Below are 25,378 nucleotides of genomic sequence, written 5' to 3'. Positions count from 1 at the left end.
GTTCAACATGCAAATTCTCAGGTGGTTCACAAAAATAACACTTCTTTCACTTTTAGCTCTGTCGTTCTTTCTACTGTCTTTCTCCACCCTGACACACACACACACACACTCCTGTCCCCACACACACTCCGTGGGTTAGGCTTGACAGCTGCTTGGTTTTGCTGTATATGATGTTGTGGCTGGGCCTCTCGGCTAGGCGCTGACAGCACTCAGTATGAGGCTGTCCCTCTTAGTGTGCCTGTCAATCCACTCAGCCTGCAACTGCATGACCTGACATTTGCCAGCAATAGCAGCAGCGTACCTGCATGGAAGACACACACACACACACACACGCCAAGGTATTTGAGCTGACTGATACGGTAGAATTTTATGTTAAAATGACTTTCCTATCACTCTGCTCATTCGAATTAAATCAAAATGACAAAAAAGCATAATGAAATCTGCAAAGATGCTATTTAAAATGTATTTTTTTTTATTGCAGTGTTCAGGTATCATGCGGCACGTAGCAGAAAACAGGCGCTTCTGCTTCTTGTTGACATGTGTTTCTATTTTCTCTCCTTTTTCCTGTCCTTTAAATCACATTGTAACTACTGTTTTGAAACATTCTCTAAAAATAGAGGTCATTTACTCACTTAACAAAGCTTTTCTGGATATCTGGTCTGCAATTGCCATTCTATGGCTTTCGTGTATTCATTTCTGTGTGTTTGCTTTGAAGGGAGATGGAGAGCCAGCTGGACAGAGCCAGGGAGAGCCAAAGACAGCAGATCCAGCAGGCAGATATGGCGCTGGAGCAGTTCAAGAAACAGGTGGAGCTCAGCTCTGAGAAGGCCTACGCTGACATGAAACTCCAGGTACACACACACACACACACATATAAATGCATACAAGCATAAAAAGCACAAACGCAATGAATGCACCGCGTTTACCATCCATTAACACCTGCTTTCTATTATATGTACACATACTGTACATCCTGATAGTCATGCATGTACTGCATTAGTCGTCTTTGTTTATGTACTTTTACCCCCTTTCATGTTTGCTTTACCACAAAGGCAGTGGGCTGTTTGACAGGCAGTAACCAGGACAATGCAGACACACACACACACATATTTTGTAGTTGCATCGAGACACAGCCTGACCACAGATGCAGCAGGGCGCCATGCTGGCTGCATTTGAATTCTTCCATGTGTCCCCCTCTCTCTCTCTCACTTTCTTCCTTTCTCCTTCCCCTTCACTTCCCCCCTCAACTGCTCCTATACTGAAAAATCTATAAGTGAGAACCGAACATGATCATCTCGAGGCCATCCTCACTCATTTAGCCATTCAGGATGAATAAAGTGATTTATAACGCTCATTAAGCAGGTGCACTCATTTCTCTGGCACCGCGCGCTGACCTCACTTCCTCTCGGTGGGCGTGACGTGGGATGGAGAGTGGGGTCACGCACACTAAGCAGTTGGACTAATTAGTACGTCGGGTCGGGCCTCACGATCAGCGCTCCGCGCCGCGTGGGCTGATGCTTATTGGGAGAGCGCTCCGATCGATATGCACTCAGCTGTAAAACTTCTGATGCTGTGTTACAAGTCAGTTTGGCTATAGGCGTTTTTTGTCAAGCATTTTTTTGGCTATACTGTGTGTATGTGTGTGTGTGTCTTATTGATGAGGCAGCGCTGAGTGTGGTCCTGAATGTTTTAAAGGGGAGATTAACTTAGCTGAGATTTAGTCGCTGATTAGTGAAGTTTTTTCAGCTTATCAGTGTGGTAGGGGGGCACATGTAGCGAGTGTGTGGGAGTCAAATTTATGCGTGGATGTTTGTGAGGAACCTTTATTCCCCTGTATTGAATTTAAAAATTTGTAATGTCATATTGACGAGAGATAAATTGCGAGTCCTAAAGATTGCAGAGAAGGCACTCAAAGAACTGAGATGTACTTTGCAGGAGAAACACGAACACTTCTGGATTGTTGGCAATAGATTTCTGTACTGGCAAAACTGCTTTGCTTTCAAGGTTGTTCCTTCTTGAATACAAGGCTACACGTGTTGTTTGGATGGGCAGTGATATCTTCTTTACTCAATGCTTGGAAAAATCTCTCTATCGCTGTACTCCTTTCTCCCGTCCTCATCCTTCCATTTCATGCTCGTTCCTTCTTTTCCCACTGAGCCCCTGGCATCCCAATCTCCGATCTGACTTTAACCTCAGCCCACATCAAAGCCACAGGAGAGAGGGAGCAGCCTCTTCTGCATCCACTGCCATCCTCCCTCTCCCTCTTTTCCCTCCTCTTCCCCCCACCCTGCCTGTGCATCGCTCCATCACGTTCTCCTGCTAAGGCTTTAATGTTGCAGAAAAGTACTTCAAAAGAAGTTTTTCTTTCTCTTTTCTCTCTCTCTCTCTCTCTCTCTCTCTCTCTCTCTCTCTCTCTCCCTCTCTCTCTCTCTCTCTCTCTCTCTCTCTCTCTCTCTCTGTCTGTCTGCAGATGGTGTTATATCTAAATGGATTATCTGTATCACTCTCTCCCTCTTTCTGTCTTTCTCTCGTTTTTAAAATCAGCATCCTACTTTTAGACTGCACTTAAAGGAAAGACTCTGCCCTATTTTGGTTAGGAAAAAAAAAGAGAGAGAGAGAGAGAAGCACCATACGGAATCAAATCTCTGTTGCGTGCACAGTTCAAAGGAGGCTTCAGCATTTTAAATGGATTAATCAAAACACATTTAGCATTTCCTGAGCGTTACACACAGCATAGCCCGGATACAGAGGCGCTTTCAGTAAATTACATTTCTAATGTTTTTGATTATCGCCACCTGAACAGAAAATATGAAAAGTGGTCGGCTCCAAGGAAGTTAAGATAAATAGCGTAAATATTGTCAGATCTCTTTTTTTTCCAGAAAAATACAAAGTCCTCAAAGAGGCAGCAGCTTGTGACTTTCTTATTTCTCGAGTCTTCGAGTTGCTGATTTTCTTGCACCTGTGAATATTGATGTGAAATACGGGCATTGCATATTTAATGTTAATGATATTATTATGCTTTGATGAAGAGGTTAATATATTGATGTGCTGTTATTACAGTATCACACATTAAGATCACACGTAACGGGATGAATATTTCTTCCCGATGGCAGTTCATTAATTTCAGATTAGAAGGAAAATGTTGCAGCAGCATGAGTCTGCTGCAGATGCATGGTGCTATGTTGCACCAGCTCGGCGTGTATTATAATTTTGTACTTATGTTGTGATCAACTGGAACTGATGAAAAAACATTGAGCAGAAATGTATGTCCAATCTTCTGAAATATGAAACTCAGTGGAGGATGCTATGTGTGGTTTTCAGCAACATAAATGCGTTCCAGATTGTCAACCCAGCATCAATGTTTTACGCAAACATTTAATAATATATAGTGTGCATTTGACTGAATTATTTCCAGTCAAAATAATTTTTAAAACTTTGTTTGTTTGTTTGTTTTTTCTTGCTGTGGCTTTAGATGGAAAAGGTAGAGGGGGACCTGATCCGCTCCAAGTCTCTCAGGGAGAACCAGGCCAAAGAGTTCTCCCAGCAACTTGATTCACTTAGACAGAAATATGAGCAGCAGGTCTGTATGAATCTATAACTTTATGTCTACCTGTATCTGCATTAATGTATAGTTTTCTTGCTTCTGTGCTCAAGATGTAGCTAGGGGAAAGAAATCTCCTCCATCATCATCACATTATCTATTATCAGTGAACACTCGGTCGGCTGTAGCCAGCCAAGAGGGCTGTCATCCATTTGGAATAGTCTTGTTATTCCTCCCCATCTGTTACACATGATTAATTTCTCATGATAAGGGACACGCTTTAGATGAAGCTGGGTTTGCCGCTCAATAAATATCTTAAACGTTGCCAATTGAAAACTAATGCATTCTGCATAGCAGGCGCACTGTCCCCTTATCATCCCGTCTCTGTCACTCGTCTTTGATTAGAAGTCGAGAAACCATTTTCACGACTCATTGAAATCAGGCTTGCTGATAGGAAGGCATCAGATTCAATTAAATCACAGAAATGGATATTATTGGAGGCAGGGCACTTTAACCTGAACATCCTGCTAGCGGGATTTTTATACTTAAAGAATGTGATTGAATATTTTAATCACGCGGCCCTGCATAGCAGCTAATTGCACCATGTGATGAGAGATTTTTTCACGTCCCTAACTCACCATGTAATAAATTCAGCCTTCAATTTGTACTTTAAAGGTCCAGTGTGTAAGATTTAGTGCCGTTTATTTTTATTATTATTTTTCTTTTCACAAGTTTTGTAGCCACTCTAGTCTCTTCTACATATAGGGAACAGGCAGGTGAGGCAAGAGGTATTCAGTTGGTTGCATTCTGCAACTTCACCGCTACCATACCACCGAATCCTACCTACTGGACCTTTTTAAAGTATGTTTAAAAAGAGGGTATAGCACAAACTGATGTAGTAACTTTATTTTTCTATCTGTAGCCACATCATGATTGATTTTCAGCCACCAAGCTAGCACTTAACCTGACGGTTAATAAGCATGCTAACGCTCATTTCCAGGCCAGATGGAGTTTACGCTGCGTGTAATTTGCTGTAGATGGTTGTAAGCAGAGGATATAAGGCAAGTGTTATTTCAAGGGAGTGGAGAAACGGTTATCCATTATTGATTTGCTCCATGGCTGAACACTTGTGCTTGTAATTATAACAGTGTTTGTGGGGGAAGGAAAATCACACTGTCAAAAGATTTAAACAGGATGTGTGATGTATTCATTATGTTGAAATCTTAAAATATCCACCAGAAACGAGTTGAATGGGGGGAAGTGGGGAATACACCTTTTAATTATTGCTGTTGTCAAAGAAAAGCAGACAGTGCTTCTTAAGCTGTTAAAAAGATTGTATGTATATCAGATATATATAATGATCCCGTAACTGTGTGAATTTATCAGTGTTTTGAGTGCCAACTATGTTCTGAGGAATCATAAATTCCATCTCATGTGAAAAACAGGTAAGTAATCAAAGCGCTGCAGAAAATGATTCAAGTGACGTTTATCATCTGCCGCTACAGAGAGTGGGGGTGCAGCTGACAGTTGAAGCAAACTACATAGGGTTAGCAGCACAACAGGAAGGCTTTTGTCTTGAAGATAAAAACACATAATGATGAAGGCTCTGTCTTTGTGATGATGTTGATATGAGCGCTGGTGACATTAGCTACACAGGTAGAAGGGTAGAGAAAGAAAGAAAGGAAATGTGTCTGTACGCACATGTGATTATTCATGAGTTACTGTCGTCTTTCATTCTGTGTACTGTGGGTTTTTGCACACACACACACACACACACAAGCATGACCACAAGTACTTTGTGTGCAGCCATTCTCCCATGGCCGTGCGTGCGTGTGTGCATCATGCCGCCACTCCAGAGAGATTGGTGTCACAAGATTGCAGGGGTCAAGTTTGTCCATTCAGATGCTCACAAAAGAACATTGCCCCCAAGGGCAACTTCAGTGAGACTTTAAAAAGGGAACTATGTATGAAGGAGTTGTTTCCTAGCTGACCCTACTGGCAGCTGGACGTCATGGTGTCCCGGCAAAGCTCTGCCTCTTGACGTTGGAGTGATGTATTAGAGGTCAAATGGCCTCAAGAGTTAAAGGAAATCTCAACAGCCTCACTTTTCAGATGTTAGTTCGTGCCAATAACTAATAAAGGAGTGTAGTTTATAGGCATGCAAATGTGTGGACATACTGTACACAGACAAATGTGCACTCATGTCCATACTCAGTGGCGCTCATTGGCCAACCTCATTTCAAACCCTACAGTGAGGAATAAGGGGTTTGTATTCCTCCCTCTCCTCCCACACTCCCCCCTGCTGAGCCCAGACTGGGCTTCTGTTCTACCCTCCTCTGAACTCTCCTCCTTCCCAAACATTTCAAATTTCCCCCCTGGGGTTGTAAGAAGCCCATTACCTCACTGTCCTATCTCAGTACACGCACACAACACACAACCATGTCAGCATAGGCTGACAGGAATCGTGCTGTGCAGTAACACCCGACCCACTCTGTATCTGTGGCACCATGCTGTGCTATAACCGACTCAGTCTTCCCTCATAAACGCCATGCCGGTCCCTTTAAGAACCGCAGCACCCAGCATCCTCCGCTGCACGCTGGCGCTAGGTGATGTCACAACCAGGCTCCTTGCTGAGTCTTCTTGTCATCTCTTCTCCGTCTTTTTTTTTTTCCTCACAATGGATCTATCTTGCCCATTTCTTCACTTTTGTTTCACCTCAGACCCCCTCTTTCCTCCAAACCCCTCATGGCCCGAGACTCTAAACAGGAGCAAACAGTAAGCCACGATGTCCTCCCACAGTTTCTCTTACCGCATGTCCTGCTGTCCTGCTGGGGGAGTTCTCGAGTTCTCTTGCCTGCTTATCAAATCTGTCAGCTGTAACTTGTGCTGCTGTATGAATCTGACTACACCTGTGGGACAACGGATGCTGGCTGTGGATCTGATTTGTATCTATTATGTCTTTGAATGGAAAATGAAGGTGGTGCAAATTTGTCTGTGTGTGGAGTGTACCGTAAACAACATCAGCATCACCAGTGGCAGCAAGTGGAAGATGACAGTGTTTGTCTAATGGAGCTCTGTGGTCTTCTATTACGTCCTGGAAAAATGGCATGCGCGAGGTATCAGGTGTCTTGAGGGTGTACTGTACATGCATGTGCCTGCCTGTCATTAACTGAGCCACAGAGATAAACTACATTTTCATCCATGTTTTATTCCTCCCATTTCCCCTTTTAGAGGGCATTTCGTAAAAGTTCCCGCAAAAGCTGAAGGGTAAATTCTTGGCTGCCAAAATGAAGTGTCCATTGTGGCCTCCCTCTCAGTGCTGGGGACGGAATCCGGCTTCCTGTAGATAGCCCCTCATTCATCACCTGCTCTGAATAGCACGCAACGTCCAAAGATAGGGTCCTGGATAGAACAGGCACCGGGCATAGAGGCTGTGGATCTCCGCTTCTCTGGCAGGCCAGGTAGGGTGCCGTCAAGCACAATGTGCAGGGGATTAGCTTCAAAGCAGGGAAGCAAATGGGCCCCAAGCCCCTGCTGTCCTTTCAAGGCTCCGGCTGGGGCTGCACGGCGGGATGGTGTGGGGGTCACTGGTCCCCCCCGCCATGGGGGAGTGGGAACGGAACAGAGCCTGAGAAAGGCTTGGGGGGCTTGAGACTGGGAGCTCCATTGGCAAGGCTCACCTCTCAGCAGGTGACTCCGCTCACAGCCATGCTGGGATATAGGCTTGCTTCAGATGACAGGATGATAAAGCCTGAAAAAAAAATAGGGGCTTTCTGTCCCATTAAACATGTTTTATTTTCCTCTACTGTATTGTGTGTAGCTGGTTGTAACTCCAATGGGACTGAAGTCTACTGTATGTTACCTTAACCAAGCCTTCTTGCTGTTTGGCGCATACAGGTCCTTGCTATACTGACTTCAGATATCCATCATTTAGCAATGTAAACCCAAATGATAGCTGCCATTACCCCATTATTTGTGAAAACGTGGAAACTGATATTGATTAATAGAGAAAGAGTTGAATAGGTTTGAAATTGGTCAAACCATTCATCGTCTTCTCAAAGTTTCTGCTGTCCTCGCCTCCATCTACAGTTTTGGTTTCTGATTTGGGTTTATAATGATCATCATAGTCAACGCCTAAGCCGATTTTCACATGCTGTCAGGCGCATAGCATGGGGCATTGGGTAGTTACTGCAGCCAGATGGCTAACCCCTACCAGCTTGCATGCATAGCCCAAACTAACTGCTCTTTTATATGCCGATCGCAGAAAAGGGCAAGGGGGACAGATTTGAGGAGAGAGAGGAGTGGGACATTGAGGGCCGGTCTGTATAATTGGCAGGAGAGGAGGGAGGGTGGGGGAGCAAGCCAGATGTAAACACATCATGTCGTCCTCCGACAACGTGACGAAACGGAGAAACTTTTCTCGCTTTTTTTTTTTCTTTCCCCTTCTTCGCACCAATTTCGCCAATCGTGGTTGGGCACATGGATGTTCTAGGTGGAGTGAAGGGGTAGAAGGAATAGGACGGAGAAAGGTTGAATGGATCGGTGGATGGACAAGTTGTCATGACGACAGGGTTGCTCTGAGTGTGTGTTGGCTGATGAAGTCTCTCTTTGCCTGCTTGTCCAATCAGATGGCTGAGCAGCGCATGCAGCACGAGCAGGAGAGGACGCGGCTACAGCAGCAGCACAGCGCGGAAAAGGACAGCCTGGTCCAGGAGCACCAGCGGGAGGTGAGCAGCCTGGAGAGGCAGGCCAGGGCCGCCCTGCAACAGCACCAACAGCACACCCAGGAGTGGAGGAAGCGCGATGCCCAGGTAGGGGGTCTCCACTGATCCATGTTTGCACACACACACACATGCTGACCCGCCGCTCTCCTGTGGACAACCATTTTGTATTTTGCCCATTGACATTTTCCTGGGGTTTCAAAAGCACAGCGGGGTTAAGACACTTTTTTTTTTTAACTTGAAACAAGACAGATATTACTATAGGGTGTGAATAATTTTCTAGATTGCTGAATATTTGGTGCGAGCGTACGGAAGAATTTCGGTATTGTTATTTGAATAAAAACAAACTTTATTTGGGTAAAAACAACTGTGCGTGTGAGAACAAGTTAAAAAAAATGGAACAAACAAAACAAAAAAAATTCACACTGGCCAACTTCTTACGTTATTCTGCCATTTTTTAAATAATTTTTTTATCGCTGCAGGGTTTCGTGATAGAAGTGTAAAGACTTGAAATTCAGAAACCACAGGTTGCCAGATGAAGGAAGAGGAATCCGTTCTGTTGAGCGCCAAGCTTTTATTCGGAAACCCTGGGCTGAATTTCTCTTTTATTTTCTGCTGTACGGTTGTGGACCAGCGTCAAGCTCCCTTACTCCCACCGAAGTCCATCTCCGCATGGTATTCTCCTCTCACCGCAGGTAGCCATCTCCCTCCGGAAAAACAGTGGTTATTCCCTTATTTCAGCATTGATACCCACAATGAGTGTATGACATTTTGGTCTATATTAATTGACATCCTTGACACAGAGAGGCTATTCTGTTATAATTTAGCCAGCAGCAGGTCTTCATCTCATACACCTCGCTCTGTCTTCGCCTCTCTCCAGCCTGGGCTAGCTTGGAGCTCTGTGGGAAGCCATTTGACAAACCAGCCCCCAACTGGGGATGTGTTTGACTCTTCAGGCTTCCTGATGAAATGGACATTGTCAGCATGCAGAGAATTTTGCTTATTGTTAGCTGGGGCTAGGGATCCAGCTAGACATATGTGGCATTTGTAGACAAAATGTGCTCACACCAAACGTGGGCACAGATGGTGCCGGACGCCGAGTGAATGGCGAACTAATCGCAGTTACCCTAAACTGTTTGAGGTTTGATTTTGCCATCTGTCAGGGCAATAATTTTCCTTTATCACTAATAACAACAATTTCTTTTTCCTTTTTCAAATTTTAATATTCTTCTTGTGGAATTCAGAAATATTTGACGACTTAAGAGACTCCACAATTTGGCAAATACTCTTCTGGGATGCACCCACCGAGGTTTAAAATTGCCCCATGTTGCTCAGATGTCAAAATATTCAGTCATTTGTAACCTCTGTGACACATTGAGGCAATTATTTTATAGACTGCTAGAATTAATCTAGTACAGCCACACCAATATACAATTTCATTGGCTGGCTTGTGTCACAGCAGTCTAATTTTTTTTTTTCTTTAAAAAGCTAGAAACTGTACATAATGAGGGAAAAGTCATGTGTCCCCTCTAATGTTCCCTTGTCTAATATTTTGGGGAAATGTCTTACACAGCACCGATGGCACCAGATAGTGTGTTGTTTGGTTTTCTGGAGATGCCGTCACAACAGGACACTTGCTGCTGATAACACGCCGTCCTCCGCATGTCAAAATGACGTGTAGTTTGACAAATGTTAGCTTCCCAGGAGGTGACAGAAAACAAACTTGCCCCAGTACTCATCTCGTATTCTCAGTTCCTGTTTGCTCGTGCTGCATTTGGAGCGGAGATCAGACGCCCTCACTAATGTCAGAAGTTAAAGCGGCAGAAATCAAGATTTTTTTCACCCGGGCCTTGGAAAGATGGAGGACAGAATCGTGAGGTTTGTGAAACTGGAGGGGACGTGAGCTGGTTTGACTTCCTGTGTGTGCACTGTCCCACGGATGTGCTGTTTAAATGACAAGAAGCTGGCACACCAGTAGCAAATATGTATTAAACATGAGCTTTTTTTTTTTTTTACATTGAGCAAAGCCAGTTATTATTAAGCACTCTTGCATTACCAAAGTTGTTTACCCACTCAGAACTGATAGCAATCTGGCCCTCACCGTCAGCCTTTCTAAATGCAGGACACAGAGCTGGGAAAGTTGTGAAAAACATAGAGCACTTCCTGTAAAGTGCATGCTACAGCTTCTTTTCCGCTTTCATTTCTCTTCTAAGGTCCTTCCAGCACATCAAACAACACACTCCCACCACATGGGTCAGTTGGAGAATAATATTTTCATCAAGTGACATGTCAGTAACACACAACTCAAATGGCACGGCTGTGGCGATTGAACCCGGGCCTCATTATTTCCTCCTCTCTCAGTCTCACACTTTCGCTCAGCCTTCCTGGAATCAGTGAAAGGACAGTTGCTGCTTTTGGAAGTTGGCTAAGGAAACAGCAAATGTCAGTCACACACTCACAGGATGAGTAATACCCACTCATTCCCTTGATGTGGTGGGACACTAATAAATAGCATTCCTGACTCCTGCCTTGTGTTTGAGAAGGAGAGCCAATGAGTCGTAGCAGTGATTGGAGGGAAGAGCTAAAAGAAGAAAAAAAAACTCACACAGGGACACGTTGTCCTCATCCCACCAGAGTTTGTCATCCAAGAAACTTCACCCTTCGTGTAGCCGCTACACGTTATAAAGCCTATATGACCCATCTAGATGACTACACCATGAAATATTTGTCAACATTCATACTTTAAGCTATATTTCCTTCGCATATCTCCTATAAAAGAATTAAGCCGTTGGACTCGAGGCCTGGTGAGTAGTTGGCGTCCCGCTGACTCAGGGGATTAACTCACAGTTTCCAGCCTTGTGGACCCGAATGTTGCTCTTCAAAGAATAAGTTATTTCTTAAACCGTTTCTGAAAATACCAAAGTGTGAAAGGAAGCTTTTAGTTGGCTGTCTGGTCTAGGGTGATCAAATGTCTCGCTGGTAATAACATGTTTGCCCACGGCCACTTCTGCTGCGTTGTACTGTACTGTTAGCTGATCAATGCCCCCCATAGGACGAAGGAAATGCCCAAATCCTGATAGAGTGGCCTTTATTTTTTGTCTCCCATGTAAAGATATTGTGATGATAAATAAATGGTGTGTACGCGTCTGCACTTGGACTTGAAAAACTACATTTCACACACAGAATCCCTCAATTTTCATTTTGTCTAGTAACTTTTATACGAGTTATATTCTCTACAAATGAATCTTTATCGTCTAAAAAGCATTTTTGGAAAATTAATAGTTTAATTTTATTATATAATAAAAACAATTTAATATATTTTAATGTTGCTATTGCTCTTAATATACTCTGTTTTGTGTCTATGAGGCTTTTAAATTGTTAAACATTAGTAAGAGCTTGACTTCAAAAAGCAGGCCCAGCATTATAAATTAATTTGAAGCCTTGTTTTGCAAACAACAGAATTGTTTGTTCTGTGCAAAAAACCCATCATTCACATTTTTCCCACCAGCTCCTCCTCAAAACTCATTTTATGGGTATTATTTTCCCAAATAATTATGTTCTTTTTTTTTTTTTTTAAAGGAACGTACCCGCCATCTGGACTTCAAACAGCATGGGAGAGAGTGAGAGTCTTATGAGGTCTTTTCTTCTGGGCTGTGATGGACTAAATAATGATGCTGTCAATTTTTCAAAGCATTTCAATCCCAAGTACGTGATTAAGATGAGTCAAATGAAGAGGGTGATGACAGACTAAGTCAAAGCTAAGAGGACGTCTGATGACGAGAACAAGGCAGACAGCTAGACTAGTGGGCACGCTGATTGTCTCAGTGCTGGTGTATTCATTCATTTATCAAATGATTGGTCCCTGAGATCTGGTATCTTCAAGTGGATGTTGTTTTGTTTGTGTTTTCCAGTATCCCACTGAGCTGGCACGTCACAGTGTTTGTGATTCTTTAAATGATTTCATCACAACTTCCCGTATACATCTGAGTATTTATGTCAGAACCCGGCTGATTTTTATTCATTCAGGATGATTGATCATGGGCAAAGTTATCAGTGAGCACCGATGCTCTGTGTTGAGTGTTACAGATAAATATGTATCCGGCTGACAACAGTAAAACATTCATTATGACACTCTTGTTTCTTTTGCATAGTTCAGTCAAATGATGCATATGTATGTACATCTGATTCTAAATACATTATTTATTGGTTATTGTGAACACAGTGCATTGTTCACATGAAATATATACATCATATACATCATTGTTGCATAGCACACAGAGTTTTATTTTCATAATTCAATTTCTGATATTTTATCTCATTTTGTCAAGCAGCTCTGCGTCACAGATTTGTAAAAGTTTGTAATGTGTAGATTATGCATACAGATAATGATTAATGTGAAAATATATCATGAATCAAAAGTGTCAATTACATGTGCATTTTTATTTTATTTTTTTTACATAAAGAATAAGTTAACGTAAATTAGACAGCTGTGGTTAAGCTCAGCTTGAGGGCTAGATAAATACAACTGTTAAGGTTAATGTGTTTTGTGAACAAATAATGAAGAAAAAAACGTGTAAAAGGAATCGTTTGACATTTGAGCTCAATGCTCTATTAGTTAGATTATACCGCTCTCATGTGCATACAGTGTATGTATTAACTACGGAGCTGGAGACGGGGGTTGATTAGTTTAACATAATGACTGGTGGCGAGGGAAAACGGCTAGCCTGGCTCTATCTAAAGCTCAAAGATCTGTCTACTAACGCCTCTAAAGCTCACTAATTAACACTCTGAATATTGTTTGCTTAATCCGTACGCAAACTGAGCTCCAATGTTTTAACGCGCGGACGCGTGATCAGTGTTTACGGTCCAGGTCAACTGAGTTTCTCCCAGCAGCGCAGGTGGAACCAATAAGATTAATTGTGGCTCCGTTCCATTTAGCTGTGCCTGTGAGCCATGCCAGTAAACCAGCATGCACAAAACCAGGGCACTGGCACTGGCATACCTACGTGGAATACAACTATTATAAATGTTATTAGTTACACCTGTGTTTGCCAAGTCATAAAATCGACTGTGAGAAACGTCTTCTGCCTGTTTAGAGTTATGTAACCTTCATGTAGTGCTTTTTTGATGGGAAAACATGTCAGCTTGTGTTATTACAGCTTTAATATTTGACAGTAAAGAATAGTTAATCTATTGAAACTCAACTTAGATATATTAAACTAAGTACCCATGTTCCCCTCTATATATTTGTTTTGTTCGATTACATAAATCAAAGCTAAAAACGCTGAGACGCGTCTTTATAAAACACGTGGACACCAAAACCTACCTGGCCTCTGTTGCACGAGGAGGCTTATATAACAGAGCACTGAAAAGCAGTGGTGGCATTCTATTTTATTACCAGCGCATTCTGGATGTTCAGTCCATAAAGGATGCTGCCTAAACAATCGTCATAATTAACAGTAGTTTAAAGAATGGACAGAGCCCCTGAGTGACGTCACCCGTAGTTTGCCGCCATGTTGAATGTTTTGTTTGTTCCACCTCCCTGATCTAAGTATCGGCAAAGACATGGATCATCGGCGGACCTAAGGCGTGCTGAATGACGCCTGGATGCTGTAATAAGCCATCTGTAACAGCATTTACCTGTCAATCGAGTGGTTAATTATGTGCAACTTTGAGCCTTAATAATATCTGAATGGGTGTGTTGTCATGGTCGGGGAAATGTTATTTAACATGTTTATTTCTGCTGTGAAGACACTGCTGTGTGACGTTTTAATACGGTCACTTATGGAGATATACTCACATCTGCAGCCTGTCTAAAGCACTTCCCAGCACCGGAGGTTGCCTCTTGCTCATAATACAGTTTGCAATGACAGTAGCACATGGATTAAAATATTATCCAGAAACTCATCGGCCATGCTGTCACGTTAAAAATGATCTCGTTCTTACTTTGGCGTCCCATCTACAGTTGGCTGTCTGTCATTTTCTCTTGATTTGACACGTATAGTCCATTAGACAGCCTTCTGTTGTTCTGCCAGTCTGTTGTCTCTATTAGCTGACACACTTTGACCCAACGCATTTCATCTGACACTCTCCTATTGTCATCAAGAGCTGCCTCGTCGCAAAGCTCCACATCAGCATGCTAACGTGCCCTGTTGAAGCGTCTGTCCTCACTTACTGCCGAAGGAAACATGCTCTTTTGGCCTCTTAAGTTTCTGAAGTGTCATTGCCAATGTCTCTGTTCTGGAAGATTATACTCTAACTTATTAAAATATTTTTTGGAAGACGGATCATCCACGTTTGTTAAAGAGAGAATTATACATTAAAGACTCTTCAGGGCTCAGATCTAATAGCCGCTCACCCTTAAAGGCACAAGTCGAGCAGAGAGACGGGTAATGTTGAGAGACAGGAGAGTGGGACATAGAGATAGAGGATTGCGTGTGTTTGTTTTGTTTTGGGTTTTTTTTTCTTTGTGTGTGTTTTTATTATTTTTTTTTAAACTTTATATTCCCTCTGAAAGCGCTGCATGCCATTGTATGATTGTGACAGCTAGACCATGCGTCGCTGTTTGTATGTGTGTGTGTGTGTATGTGCACAAGTGGATATGCTTGTGTGTGCCAGCGTGGTGGTGGTGGTGGTGGGGGTGCGCGGGGCATAACACACAGAGCCACAGCATCTGCCTGTTTTTGTGACACTCCTTTGAAGTCTCTTTGATTCTCCCCAGTGTCTGCTAAAAAAGACTTCAGACACTTTCTGTCTGATTGCCTTAACATGGCGTTGTCCTGGGATGCCCAAGCTTTTGAGGAGAAAGGAGGGAGGCAGAGCACACAGTGCAAACCAAAGTAAGAAATAAACCAAGTAAACCAAGGAGAGTAATGAGGATGTGCAATAGCCGGGGAATACGTGCAATATAGGTAGGGAAGTGTGAAACACCGCAACTGCAATGCACCTTAGAGCCACCTACAATTCACTACAGTGCTCTTTGCTTGTTGTAAATTGTAGGGAATGATCACATTATACTGATAAATACATTATGTGTGTGTGTTTTTATGTGCTACAAATAAAGCGCAGTGAACTTATGATAATCAGCTGTAACATGTCAGATCATAAATGCACATAGTCTGAAGTTATGCGAAATGTACACTAGGAAAGAAACAATCTCTGTATCATGCCAGCTAAGTGATGCAGTTTTGACAGAACAGTAAGCGTTTGACATTTCACAAAGTCTCGAGATGTAGCTTGATGCATCACACCAGTCTTATTTCAGTGTGTTTCAGAGGCCACGGGGGTTGTGCTTATTAGCAATTCTTACTATGCCACGTTGACTCTCACTGGCAACGCTATTAAAGGGCTCTTCTGGGCGAAGTCGAGGCTGAGCGGCTCGAAAAAAGAGAGAGGTCAAGAGAGGGGGTCAGGCCATCGCAGCAGCCCCCACACAAAACACACCCAGAGGAAAACAGAAAATTTTAAGCATGTTTAAGAAAATTTCCTACTGAAATGTAGAGGAGCCCGTTCACACTCAGATACTGTGTCTCAGTGTATCAACATTTCTTAACATGGGGCATTGATGTATCAGAGTTTATTGTGTAAGAAGGTAATCTGGAGATGCTTGTTGCCATATTTCCTGCCGACAGGATGGCAAATCTCTTTCTGTCAGAGAACTTGTCAGCCTGTGATTCAGCGAGACAAGACATTTGGCATTGCCAGAAATGTTTGAGGACAGACAGGTAGTTTGAAAAGTTATCTTCATTGTTACAGTAAATCAGGGGTCTCCAAACTACGGCCGCAACTATTTCAAAAAAGGCCCACGAAATCCTTGTGGGACTGATATCATTTCCGGTTATAGACTGACCCCGGCCCCCCATCACAGAAAGGCAAGTTGATGTGGCCCGCACCGAAAAAAGTTTGGGGACCCCTGCAGTAAATAAACAGATTTAGACATAAATCCATCTGGAAGGATTCACCATAAATAAAACATAGATCGTAAAACCTGCTAAAATGATCACTCCTGTGGACTTTGACCACTGGAAAGTACACTAAGATTGTGTCCTCTCTCATAACCAAAGAGCCAATCAATATCTGCAGGACATCGGACAGTATCACTTACCTGTACATCTCTGTCTTCATCTCTCTCCAGATGATTTCACATTTGGAAGCCCAGGTGTCGTGTCTATGCGAGGAACTTCAAGGTGCCCACACACAGCATAAGCAACAGTTGGCCGAGATGGTGTTACTCCGGGAGGAGGAAAAACAAAAGGCGTTTCTAGACAAAGAGGCATCTCTGGACCGGCTCCGTTCTGACATGGAGCGCATCCGCAGCGACCTTGAGAGAAGCCACCAGCAGGAGAAGGATGCTGCACAAGAGAAGGTGGGTGAACGATAGGTGGGAAAAGATGTGAAATGGTCCGTTTCGAGTTGGATATTGTCTGCATAAATCTGTCTGCGTGACATAAAAAGGCAGAAACTAACATAAGAGAACACTCATGTCTGAAATAAACATTGAATTATGGAGGAAAAGATGGGCAGAGGTAAAGAGGTTGTATTACCTCCTGTATACAGGGGAATCTGTTGGTAGAGGTGCACAAGAAAGAGGGCATGACATAGCTTTGTTAGGCTTTGCAATGCATAAGGAGTGAGTTAAGACAGTTTTCAGCCTGTGGCTATTGGAACGGTGTTTTGTTATATTTTTGCAGTATTCTTTTATTCAGTTAGAGCAGGTTGTGTGTGTGTGTGTCTGTCTGTGTGTTTGTTTCTCATTCACCTGTTCACACACTGACAGCAGCAATCTACCATGGAAGGCATTGGCCTTACAATCAGGAGCAATTGGAGTTCAGTGACTCATGGACCTCCACCTGCGATGAGTGGACAACCCACAGAGCCTTATCCTTCATATAATGGTGCCGTCGGCCTCTACACTACCTGTACTTAACATATTTTTTCCATCATGGGATATACTAGAGGATCGGACTTAGAGGGGAAACCACAGCATTTCAGTAGAGTCATTATCCAGCTTTGCTTTTTTGCTATCTTAGTGAACCAGGAAGTATTTCAATTAAAACTTCTGAGGTTCCCTCTCTCTTTATTTCCCGCCCTCTGTCTCATATTCTCTCCCGTCGCCACTACAGAAACTGGACCCACGGCTGGGAAATCACTCATAATCTTGTGCTGGTCTAGCAGGAAGCTGACCTAAGGTGGTGTTGATCAGAACCTAATCCCTCGGCAGGGCCCATCAAAGAAAGCATTTTTCATTAGACACCATCCCGCGCCAGCTGCGCAGCATTAGCCCCGGAATGCAGGGACCTCCAAAGCATAGAGACGGCCATTTTGGCTCCATATGGCACCCAGAACCAGGGGTACTGAAGGGAGAGAGATCCGAGTAAAAGCGTGTGTTTATTACAGGGTAATCCTCATTTGAAGAAATCATGCTATTTCCTATCAGTCACTTTTTTCCCCCCCTTTTTGGACATGTGAAAGTTGTTTGGCAGCTAAAAGTTATTTCATCTTTTTGGCACACTTTAATTCCTCTCTCTATCTTTGCTCTTTTTTTTGTACACTGGAAAAAAATGACCCACAGTTGTCGGGCAATCTGGAGTGGATTCAAAGCAGTGAGGCTGAATGTTGAACTTAAACTGATAACACGTTTTATGAAAGAGATTAATGATTTCTCCGTCCTTTTTCGTCAGCGCACGCTTCTTTAAAAAAAAAAAAAACTCACCAAATGTTGAACGTTTTATTTTCCCCCCTTTTTTCTACTTTTTAATCTCTCTCCAAGTTTGACTTCAGAGTGGGCAGGGAGAAGTTTACTACTTGCTTGTGCCCCTTTTTTTTTCACAGGGGATTGAAGTCCACCAGCTCTCGGATCCATATTGACTCGTTCGTCCTGTTTTGTAAGCCGAATATTTCTCATTCTTTTGATGCAGACAGAACTGCTGTCCTCTGCAGTCCACCGTGCTCTTGGAAGCAGAGCCTGGACCGGCCAGCTTTTTCCCTCCTCTTTTTTTTTTTTTTTTAACATCTCCCAGATCCTGGAAAAAAAGGCCAGAGAAATCCATTAAATCCATGAATGGATTCCCATCAAAGACGCATGCGTTTAAGGGAGAGACAGAGAGGGATACAGGGGGATGGAGGGTGGAGAATGTTTTGGGAGTAGACGGTCAAAGCTGTTGGAATGAAATAATGAGAAACTGAATATCAGAGCAGATAAGATCAGACGTTAAGATAGTTCCATGCATTTGAGCTGCATCAAAAAGAAAGGAGGAGAGAAGGAAAAGTGATGGAGGTAGGCTGAGAAGAAGGTGTGGGGGGTTGTTTTTTTTTCAGTCTGGTTGCTATTGAAGTTTATCTTTGTAAGTGTGTGTGTGTGGGTGTGGGTGTGTGTGTGTGTGTGGGTGGGTGTATGTGGCTGTGTTCATGGGTGAGACTGAGCGTAAACACACAACCCCAGACCTCCCAATCTCCGTTCTCCACTGAGGAGCCTGTGAAGCTGCCTCTGTGTCAGATAAAGACGCCTCATCTCTGGGCTACTCTGAGCACGAATCCTGGCTCTCACTCACTCACACCACCACCACCTCTTTATCTTACTTTCTTATTCTCCTCCACACATCCACCGTCCATCCATCCATCCATCTCTCTCTCTCTCTCTCTCTCTCTTCCCCACCTCCTCACCCTACCTTCAACTTGTGGCAAAACCCAGAATATTAGGGATTTCTATAAAGAGTTTGGCCTTACTAGAAATCAGGGCCGGAGGAGGTGTGGCAACACAGTTTCTTACCACATGCACACACATTCACATGCATTCCTCTGTATGATAACTAGTAGATGATTAGTTTGGAGCACGAAAAAGCGAATAAATCTGCCAATATCGTCACCGTGTGACGGAGGAGGCTGCACATCCATCGGCCATTATCGGAGTTGATACCAATAGTTTGTAAAACGTCCTAATCGCTAGCATATAAAACACATCTGCAGTTGATGCTTGATGGACAGTGTTTGTACATAAGGTTAAAGTTTAATTATTGGAGAAAAGGTCTTTGTGTTTGATCTCTTCACCTCACACAGCTATGTCCTACTCACTCCCTGCTTGTCAATACTAAAAGATCTGAGATAGTGCGAGACAAAAGATCAGAAGGCCTCGGGTTTGATAGGAGGTGAGATAGAAGTCTGGAACCTTGAATTCATATTTTCTCTTAGTCTGGAGAATGTGGCGCTTTGAATTGCTGGAGGAGATTAGATGTGCAAATTTTGTCTGATATGTTTGTGTGGACCTGGGTGTTTGTGTGGGTGTTCGTGTGTGGGTGTGTGTGGGTGTGCGTACACTTATATGTACTTAGTATTTTTGCCTATTGGACATGTGCTCCATACACTATTGTCATCATGCTTCTAACTTTTAATTGTCACCATACGTGTGCATAATAAAATGGGTATCCACAAAATACACACAGTGACACAGGACTGGGTGTAGCATGCACATTCTGATGATTCCTCAAGCAACTAGTAGACAAGGAAAGTGTGTGTGTGTGTGTGTGTGTGTGTGTGTGTGCGCGCGCGCACGCACGCAGAGCAGATCAAAGGGACAGGGCATTTCATCAAACACTAACCGAGTGTGACAAAACCACCTGGAGGCAATCATCAGCCAATGAGAAAGCAGCTTTTTGGCATGCAGTAGCCAATCCCCATTCCCCATGTCACAGTCCTGGTGTCCCCCTGGCCATGCCTCACGTGACTCCCTTGAAATGAAAGGCACGACGGTGCTCACTCTTTCCCTGACACACAAGTTGAGCATTAGAAAACTAAGGCAAGAAGACCTCTGTCTTAAAATTTGTCTCTTTTTTTTTTTCTCCCGCAGCTTTTTGCTTTGAGGAGGTGAAGTCACACATCCAAAAACTTGAGCAGGTCTTCCTTTAAAAGTTAGGTTGGCTCAGAAAGCTCGGTTTCTTTTGCAAGTCTCCACGCTTTGTGACCATTGACTATATAAGAAAAGTGGACGTGACATCACCCATTGATTTATGGACCACAGTTTTGATGCCTGGAGTTTGGCATTATGGTTGTTTCCATCTTGGTTTTGAAGTGACCATATTTTATATATACCCTGCTTTATTGTCTATTTTACTCAAAATGAACATCATGTTTGGAAGAAGACTAATGATAGAGACAAGAAACTCATTTGTAAATTGTTTTCTGAATTTATAAATCATAGACTTCCATACAATCTGACTTCATTTTGCAACCACTCGCCCCCTAATGGCCACTAGAAAGAATGCAGGACACAGACCCAGAGGCCACGTCCACTTGTCTTCTACAGTCCATGATTATGACATGACACTGCACAGTTTCTCTGACAGCCAGTGACACTGTATTCTGATTGTTGTTCAGTATCATTGCAAACAGCTTCTACCAAACACAGAAATTAACTACAAAGTATAGCGTGATTTTTTTAATGTTTGCCTTTTTCTTAAAGTTAACTAGTTCCTTAGCAATGCGTGTGATCAAATGTGTGTTTCAGTAAGAGCAGACGGTTATTTGGTAGATAATATGTTGCATACAGCTTTGCCTTTGCACCGTGACTCGTGATGGATAGCATACAGCTTTCATGGTGTCACAATATGCCTGAAGTGATCATTTGTGGGCAGACTTTGTCTCACCACTCGCATTTGATTCCATCTGTGAGAAACTCACTTAAAAAGAAGAAGAAGAAGAAAAAAACTTGTTTGTGATGAGTAACACAGCTGGAGAAAAGGATTGCAGTGGCAGTTCGGTACCTCGGCTCAGACGCAGACTGCAAACCCTCATTTAAGTTGTTTGGCAAAAGAAAATCATCTGTATATAACTTTTGTTTGTTGTGCTTTGCAACAAAGCTGACTAGGCGACCTTTTTATGTGGCCGGAGATGCATCTGCTTTCACACTATTTTCCATGTGTGTAGACACAGGCGGCCCTGACCGTCCTTAAACGTGGTTCGACTGATTGGATCTAAATCTGTTCTTGTGTGTGTTCACGTCCATATTTAGACCTGCGCACTTGTGAAGAGACCACCCAAGACGTTTTTTGGTGCAAAACATGCACACAGCTGATTTTCTAAATTCTCACTGAAGTTACAGTTCTGATGCGGTGCTGGAGTTTTGTGCTGCGTTTAAACTTTGACACAAGCAGAAATGAAACAGTCGCAATGAAGCTGTTGAATGATTTTTGTTGAATTCGATTCGTTATGTCTTTAAAACTGAAGATAAGCCTTAACGTTAAACTCTGAGTTAAACCAGAGAGATCTGTCAGTAGTACTATTCTTCTCGTACTTCCATAACATTTTATCAGTTCATTCACCCCCCCCAAGACCACAAACTTTCAGCCTTGTCAAGTGTACTGTTCTCCGTCTCAGCCAGAAGATGGTGGTACGAGGTTGTTGTCATTGTTGTTGCCATAGCCACGTCTTGTTCTTCTCTCTCTTGCCCCCTGTCACCACTGATTTATAAGGTTGGTCCTCTGCCATTTGGAGATACACCAAATCACATTATTCAGTCGGTCATGGATTAAACGAGGAGGAAAGAAACACAGGCTGAGGGATGATCAAAGAGGGCCCACATTCACCTCACACTAACAGACTAACTGGGAGACAAAGAGATGGGGAGGAGGGGGGGCAGAGCAAAGGATCAGATTTTTTGTGGAGGTAAAGTTTACGATGTTTGTTGTAGGGCATTCAGATTCATTCGATCTGTGTGTCTGAATAAGTATTTGTCTGCTGTTGGGATATGTTTACACCATAGCTGCTGCACAAAAACACATTAAAGTGCTAGAGGTTGTGTTCTCGTGTTTGTGTATGAACATATGTTATGTGTTTGCGTGCGTGTACGCATGCCCAGACCTATCTGAGCTCCTCGTTTCCTTAGTGCACCATTGGGCCCGGCGGCAGAGAGAGAGAGAGAGAGTGAGTGAGTGAGTGAGTCACCCAGCAGATGAAAGAGTCAAAGTAAAGGCTCTGCCGTCCCAAAAAAACATCACACGGCTCCCTTGCTCACTTTTTGAAGTCATCCAAGAGGAGGGAGGGAAGCGACACACTTTCTCAATCGCATTAAAACATGGCGTCAGGCAGCTCCCATCTTGTTGCGCGCTATAGATTACACTTTGGTTTGAAGTGAAGTTTTAAGTGGGACACCGTGATATTGGGCTCTGTGTTTTTTGGGTTAAGTTTCTAATTCAACTCGGAATCATCCTACATCTGAACATCAGGCAGACTTATTCATCAAAGCAGGCATGGAGGCATAAATAGATGGGAAGTGATGTCTACCTAGGCAGAAAACTAGAAACACATTAGAGTTCTATCAAAGTTCAATGTCAAAGTGGAAAAACTTTACATCTCTGTTAGTTGTCATGGTTTACCAGTCATCAATAGTTGTCACAGAAAACATGAATGAGACTTTTTCTGTGGTTTTAAAGTTTGTCCACCTGTTCAAGAAATCTGTAATTCTACAAGCAACTCCGTCCATTACGCATTCACAGCCTCAAACCAGCTTTTTTTCTTGACCTCATGATGTGGGTTAGATGTTAAACCTTCTCACACTGATGTTAATGGATGTAATTGGTTTTCTGATACCAAGAACTGGTTGGCTGAGTGTGTAATCACTGAACATTTGGTATGTTGTGCGTGTGTCTGTTTGATGTTTGTTTATCTGCGTATGTGTGCGTGCGTCAGCGATGCATTATTTCTGTACTGCGCGTGTGATGCGGCAGTGACAGTGAGCAGCGGGGATTAAGAGAATCACTACTGACAGGCAGCGATGGCAAACTGTGAAATGGAAATAAAGCCTCTTGTCATTACAGCACCAGCTCTCTCTGTCACACACGCAGATACACAGGCGAGCACAGCAAGACAGCAATGATTACAGACAAACGAGCAAATAACATCTCCCAGCTCCCCCTCGCTGGCAGATTGAACTCAAATTGTTATGAGAGACGTGCGTAGTGAGCTAAAGATTGTTTTGAATGCTTACAAATATCGTTGCCACTAAATCTGAAGGCTTCGTGGAGGTTTTTGTTTTTCAAGAAATTAACCCCAGAAATCACCTCCCCTCGTGTGCAGTATACAACATGTTGTGTGTGGGGTGAAACCACGAACAACCATTAAAAAAAAAAAAAAAGAGCATGTTTTATGACTCATTGTCGACTTATAGATACACCCTGCTCCCTCACATAATCACCTGCCAATCGGTCGTCAAAATCGTGTCCTTTCTGACATCATTCTCGCGCCAGGAGTTTTATATCTTTTGTCAGAGTTCAGCTTTAGGACGATGCTGAAAACCATAATTGCTCTTTAGCAATGTGAGATGATTGGAAACACATCGGAGAAAAATGCCATATGGAGGCAATATCCTGTCCTGGACTGTAGACTGCACCGAACAGATTCTGAAAAATACTGGAAACAGATACACTTGACTTGAGCACACACACACGCACACACACACAGAAGTTATCATGTGTTGGCAGGATTACTCTATTGAGAAATGTTTACTTTGGTTTCTTCCTCCTTTAGCAACGATACAATGGGACTGCACACCTTGAGCAAATTTCACCTCCAAGCAGCTATAGATCAAACTCTGGATGTGTGTTTGGCCTTCTTGCATCCTGTTTGTCCATTGTCTGTGTTTGAATAAGCGTGACTGGTGTGCATATCTTTGCTTAAGTGTGTGTGTGTGTGTGTGTGTGTGTGTGCCCGTGTGTGTGTGTGTGCGTGCGTGTGTGTGAGAGAGAGAGAGAGAGAGAGAGAGAAAGTTGTCACCCTGTTTTCTGCCACTCCCGTCAGTTCTTTTTTAGTGTGTGCCGTATGTGTGTATGTGTGCGAGTCTGGCCTGGTTCCCACTGCAGATTATTAATTAAGTTCTGGTAAGCGGTGCATGCCTTGCCTTCAGATCCACTTCCACTCTCTTCAACACACACACACACACACACACACACACCCGTACACACACACGCACGCACAAACGCGCACACACTTCAAAGCAGCCGCACTCCACACAGCTAGGATTAAGAGGCGATTGAAGAGCCTGATACAGCCTCAAAGTGCCTTCAGCACAAAAATGCCTTTGGCAGGGCACAGGTAGTCTCTTTGAAAGTGCTCTCTCTCTCTCACACACACACACACACACACACACACACACACACATAGCTGGGCTTTTAATTTAGCTCTAATTTTCCCTTTGTATTTGTCACAGTCACTGTTGGGCTGTTTTTGCATGTACTACCCATATATTCATCTACTTCCAGACATTTTTAATGTGTGTATCAACGGTTGAGCTCTATAATGTATGATGTTGTATAATGCTTCCTGCGATACTCCCCTGAGTGGCTGTAGGTAAAAGGAATAGGCTAGTAGCAAGCTCTTTATGTTTTCATGAAACATCTGAGCCTGTTTGCATGTCAATATGGCCATGTGTTTCCCATGAATGCACTCACATGTGAACCCACAGCCATACACAGTAGAGAGAGTCACACACACACACCTCATTATCTCACAGCCAACTGCAAAGGTGGTGCTGATAACTTTGATGTAAACATTTTCACCACATTTCAAGTCTTATCCTTTGCTATAACTTCAAAATATGGACTACAGAGGTAATCTAATCTAATCAAAGAATTATGGAAGTGTGACTCATATTTTGTGATGGTTTTTTTTAAAGAAATATAGCTAGCCTGCAAGACTAACTACCACTTTGTCACTTCATGTATGCCGTAGTAAAGATGGAGCACTCCACCAGCAATAAAGAGAGACAACAAATGTGTCAGCTGTAAAGAAAAACATCGAAAGACTCCGTTTGCGCCCCTCTCCCACACACAGTTCTTCCTCCCTCGCCTTTTCTACATCCTTCTTTGTCTAACCCTCTCTCATCAGTTGCTATAGGGCCCCTAGGGACGAGCGGGGCTGCCACTCAAAAAAAAAGAGTCCTGGCGCAGGAAGACAGACCAGTATCCTTGGTGATGGCTCTGTGTTTCCGTGGTGACAGGTGTGTCCGCTCAGAGCGCAGGACGGCGGTGTTTGTCAGGAAGTGTTTGGATGGGGCGCAGAGTCCAAACGCAGCTCAGGTGTTGATGGCTGCGAGGGGTGCGTTCAATGAACCGGTGTTTGTTAGCGAGTT

General features: G+C 43.3%; 1 protein-coding gene across 6 annotated transcripts in view; it reads left to right on the top strand.

The window, feature by feature from the left end:
• Positions 1-25,378, top strand: part of cep112 (centrosomal protein 112) — a 95,708-nt gene that overhangs the window by 41,908 nt on the left and 28,422 nt on the right. For all 6 annotated transcript variants that reach the window (XM_027285040.1, XM_019277285.2, XM_027285043.1 and 3 more), the window contains 4 exons: positions 716-851; positions 3,473-3,580; positions 8,170-8,352; positions 16,397-16,627. In XM_027285040.1, coding sequence (XP_027140841.1) covers positions 716-851; positions 3,473-3,580; positions 8,170-8,352; positions 16,397-16,627 — 658 coding nt within the window. The remainder of the gene's footprint in view (positions 1-715; positions 852-3,472; positions 3,581-8,169; positions 8,353-16,396; positions 16,628-25,378) is intronic.

Source organism: Larimichthys crocea, chromosome XII (genome assembly GCF_000972845.2).
Source record: "Larimichthys crocea isolate SSNF chromosome XII, L_crocea_2.0, whole genome shotgun sequence".
Lineage (NCBI taxonomy): Eukaryota > Metazoa > Chordata > Actinopteri > Sciaenidae > Larimichthys > Larimichthys crocea.
Note: the sequence above shows the minus strand (reverse complement) of the source record. Positions and strands in the feature narration are given on the sequence as shown.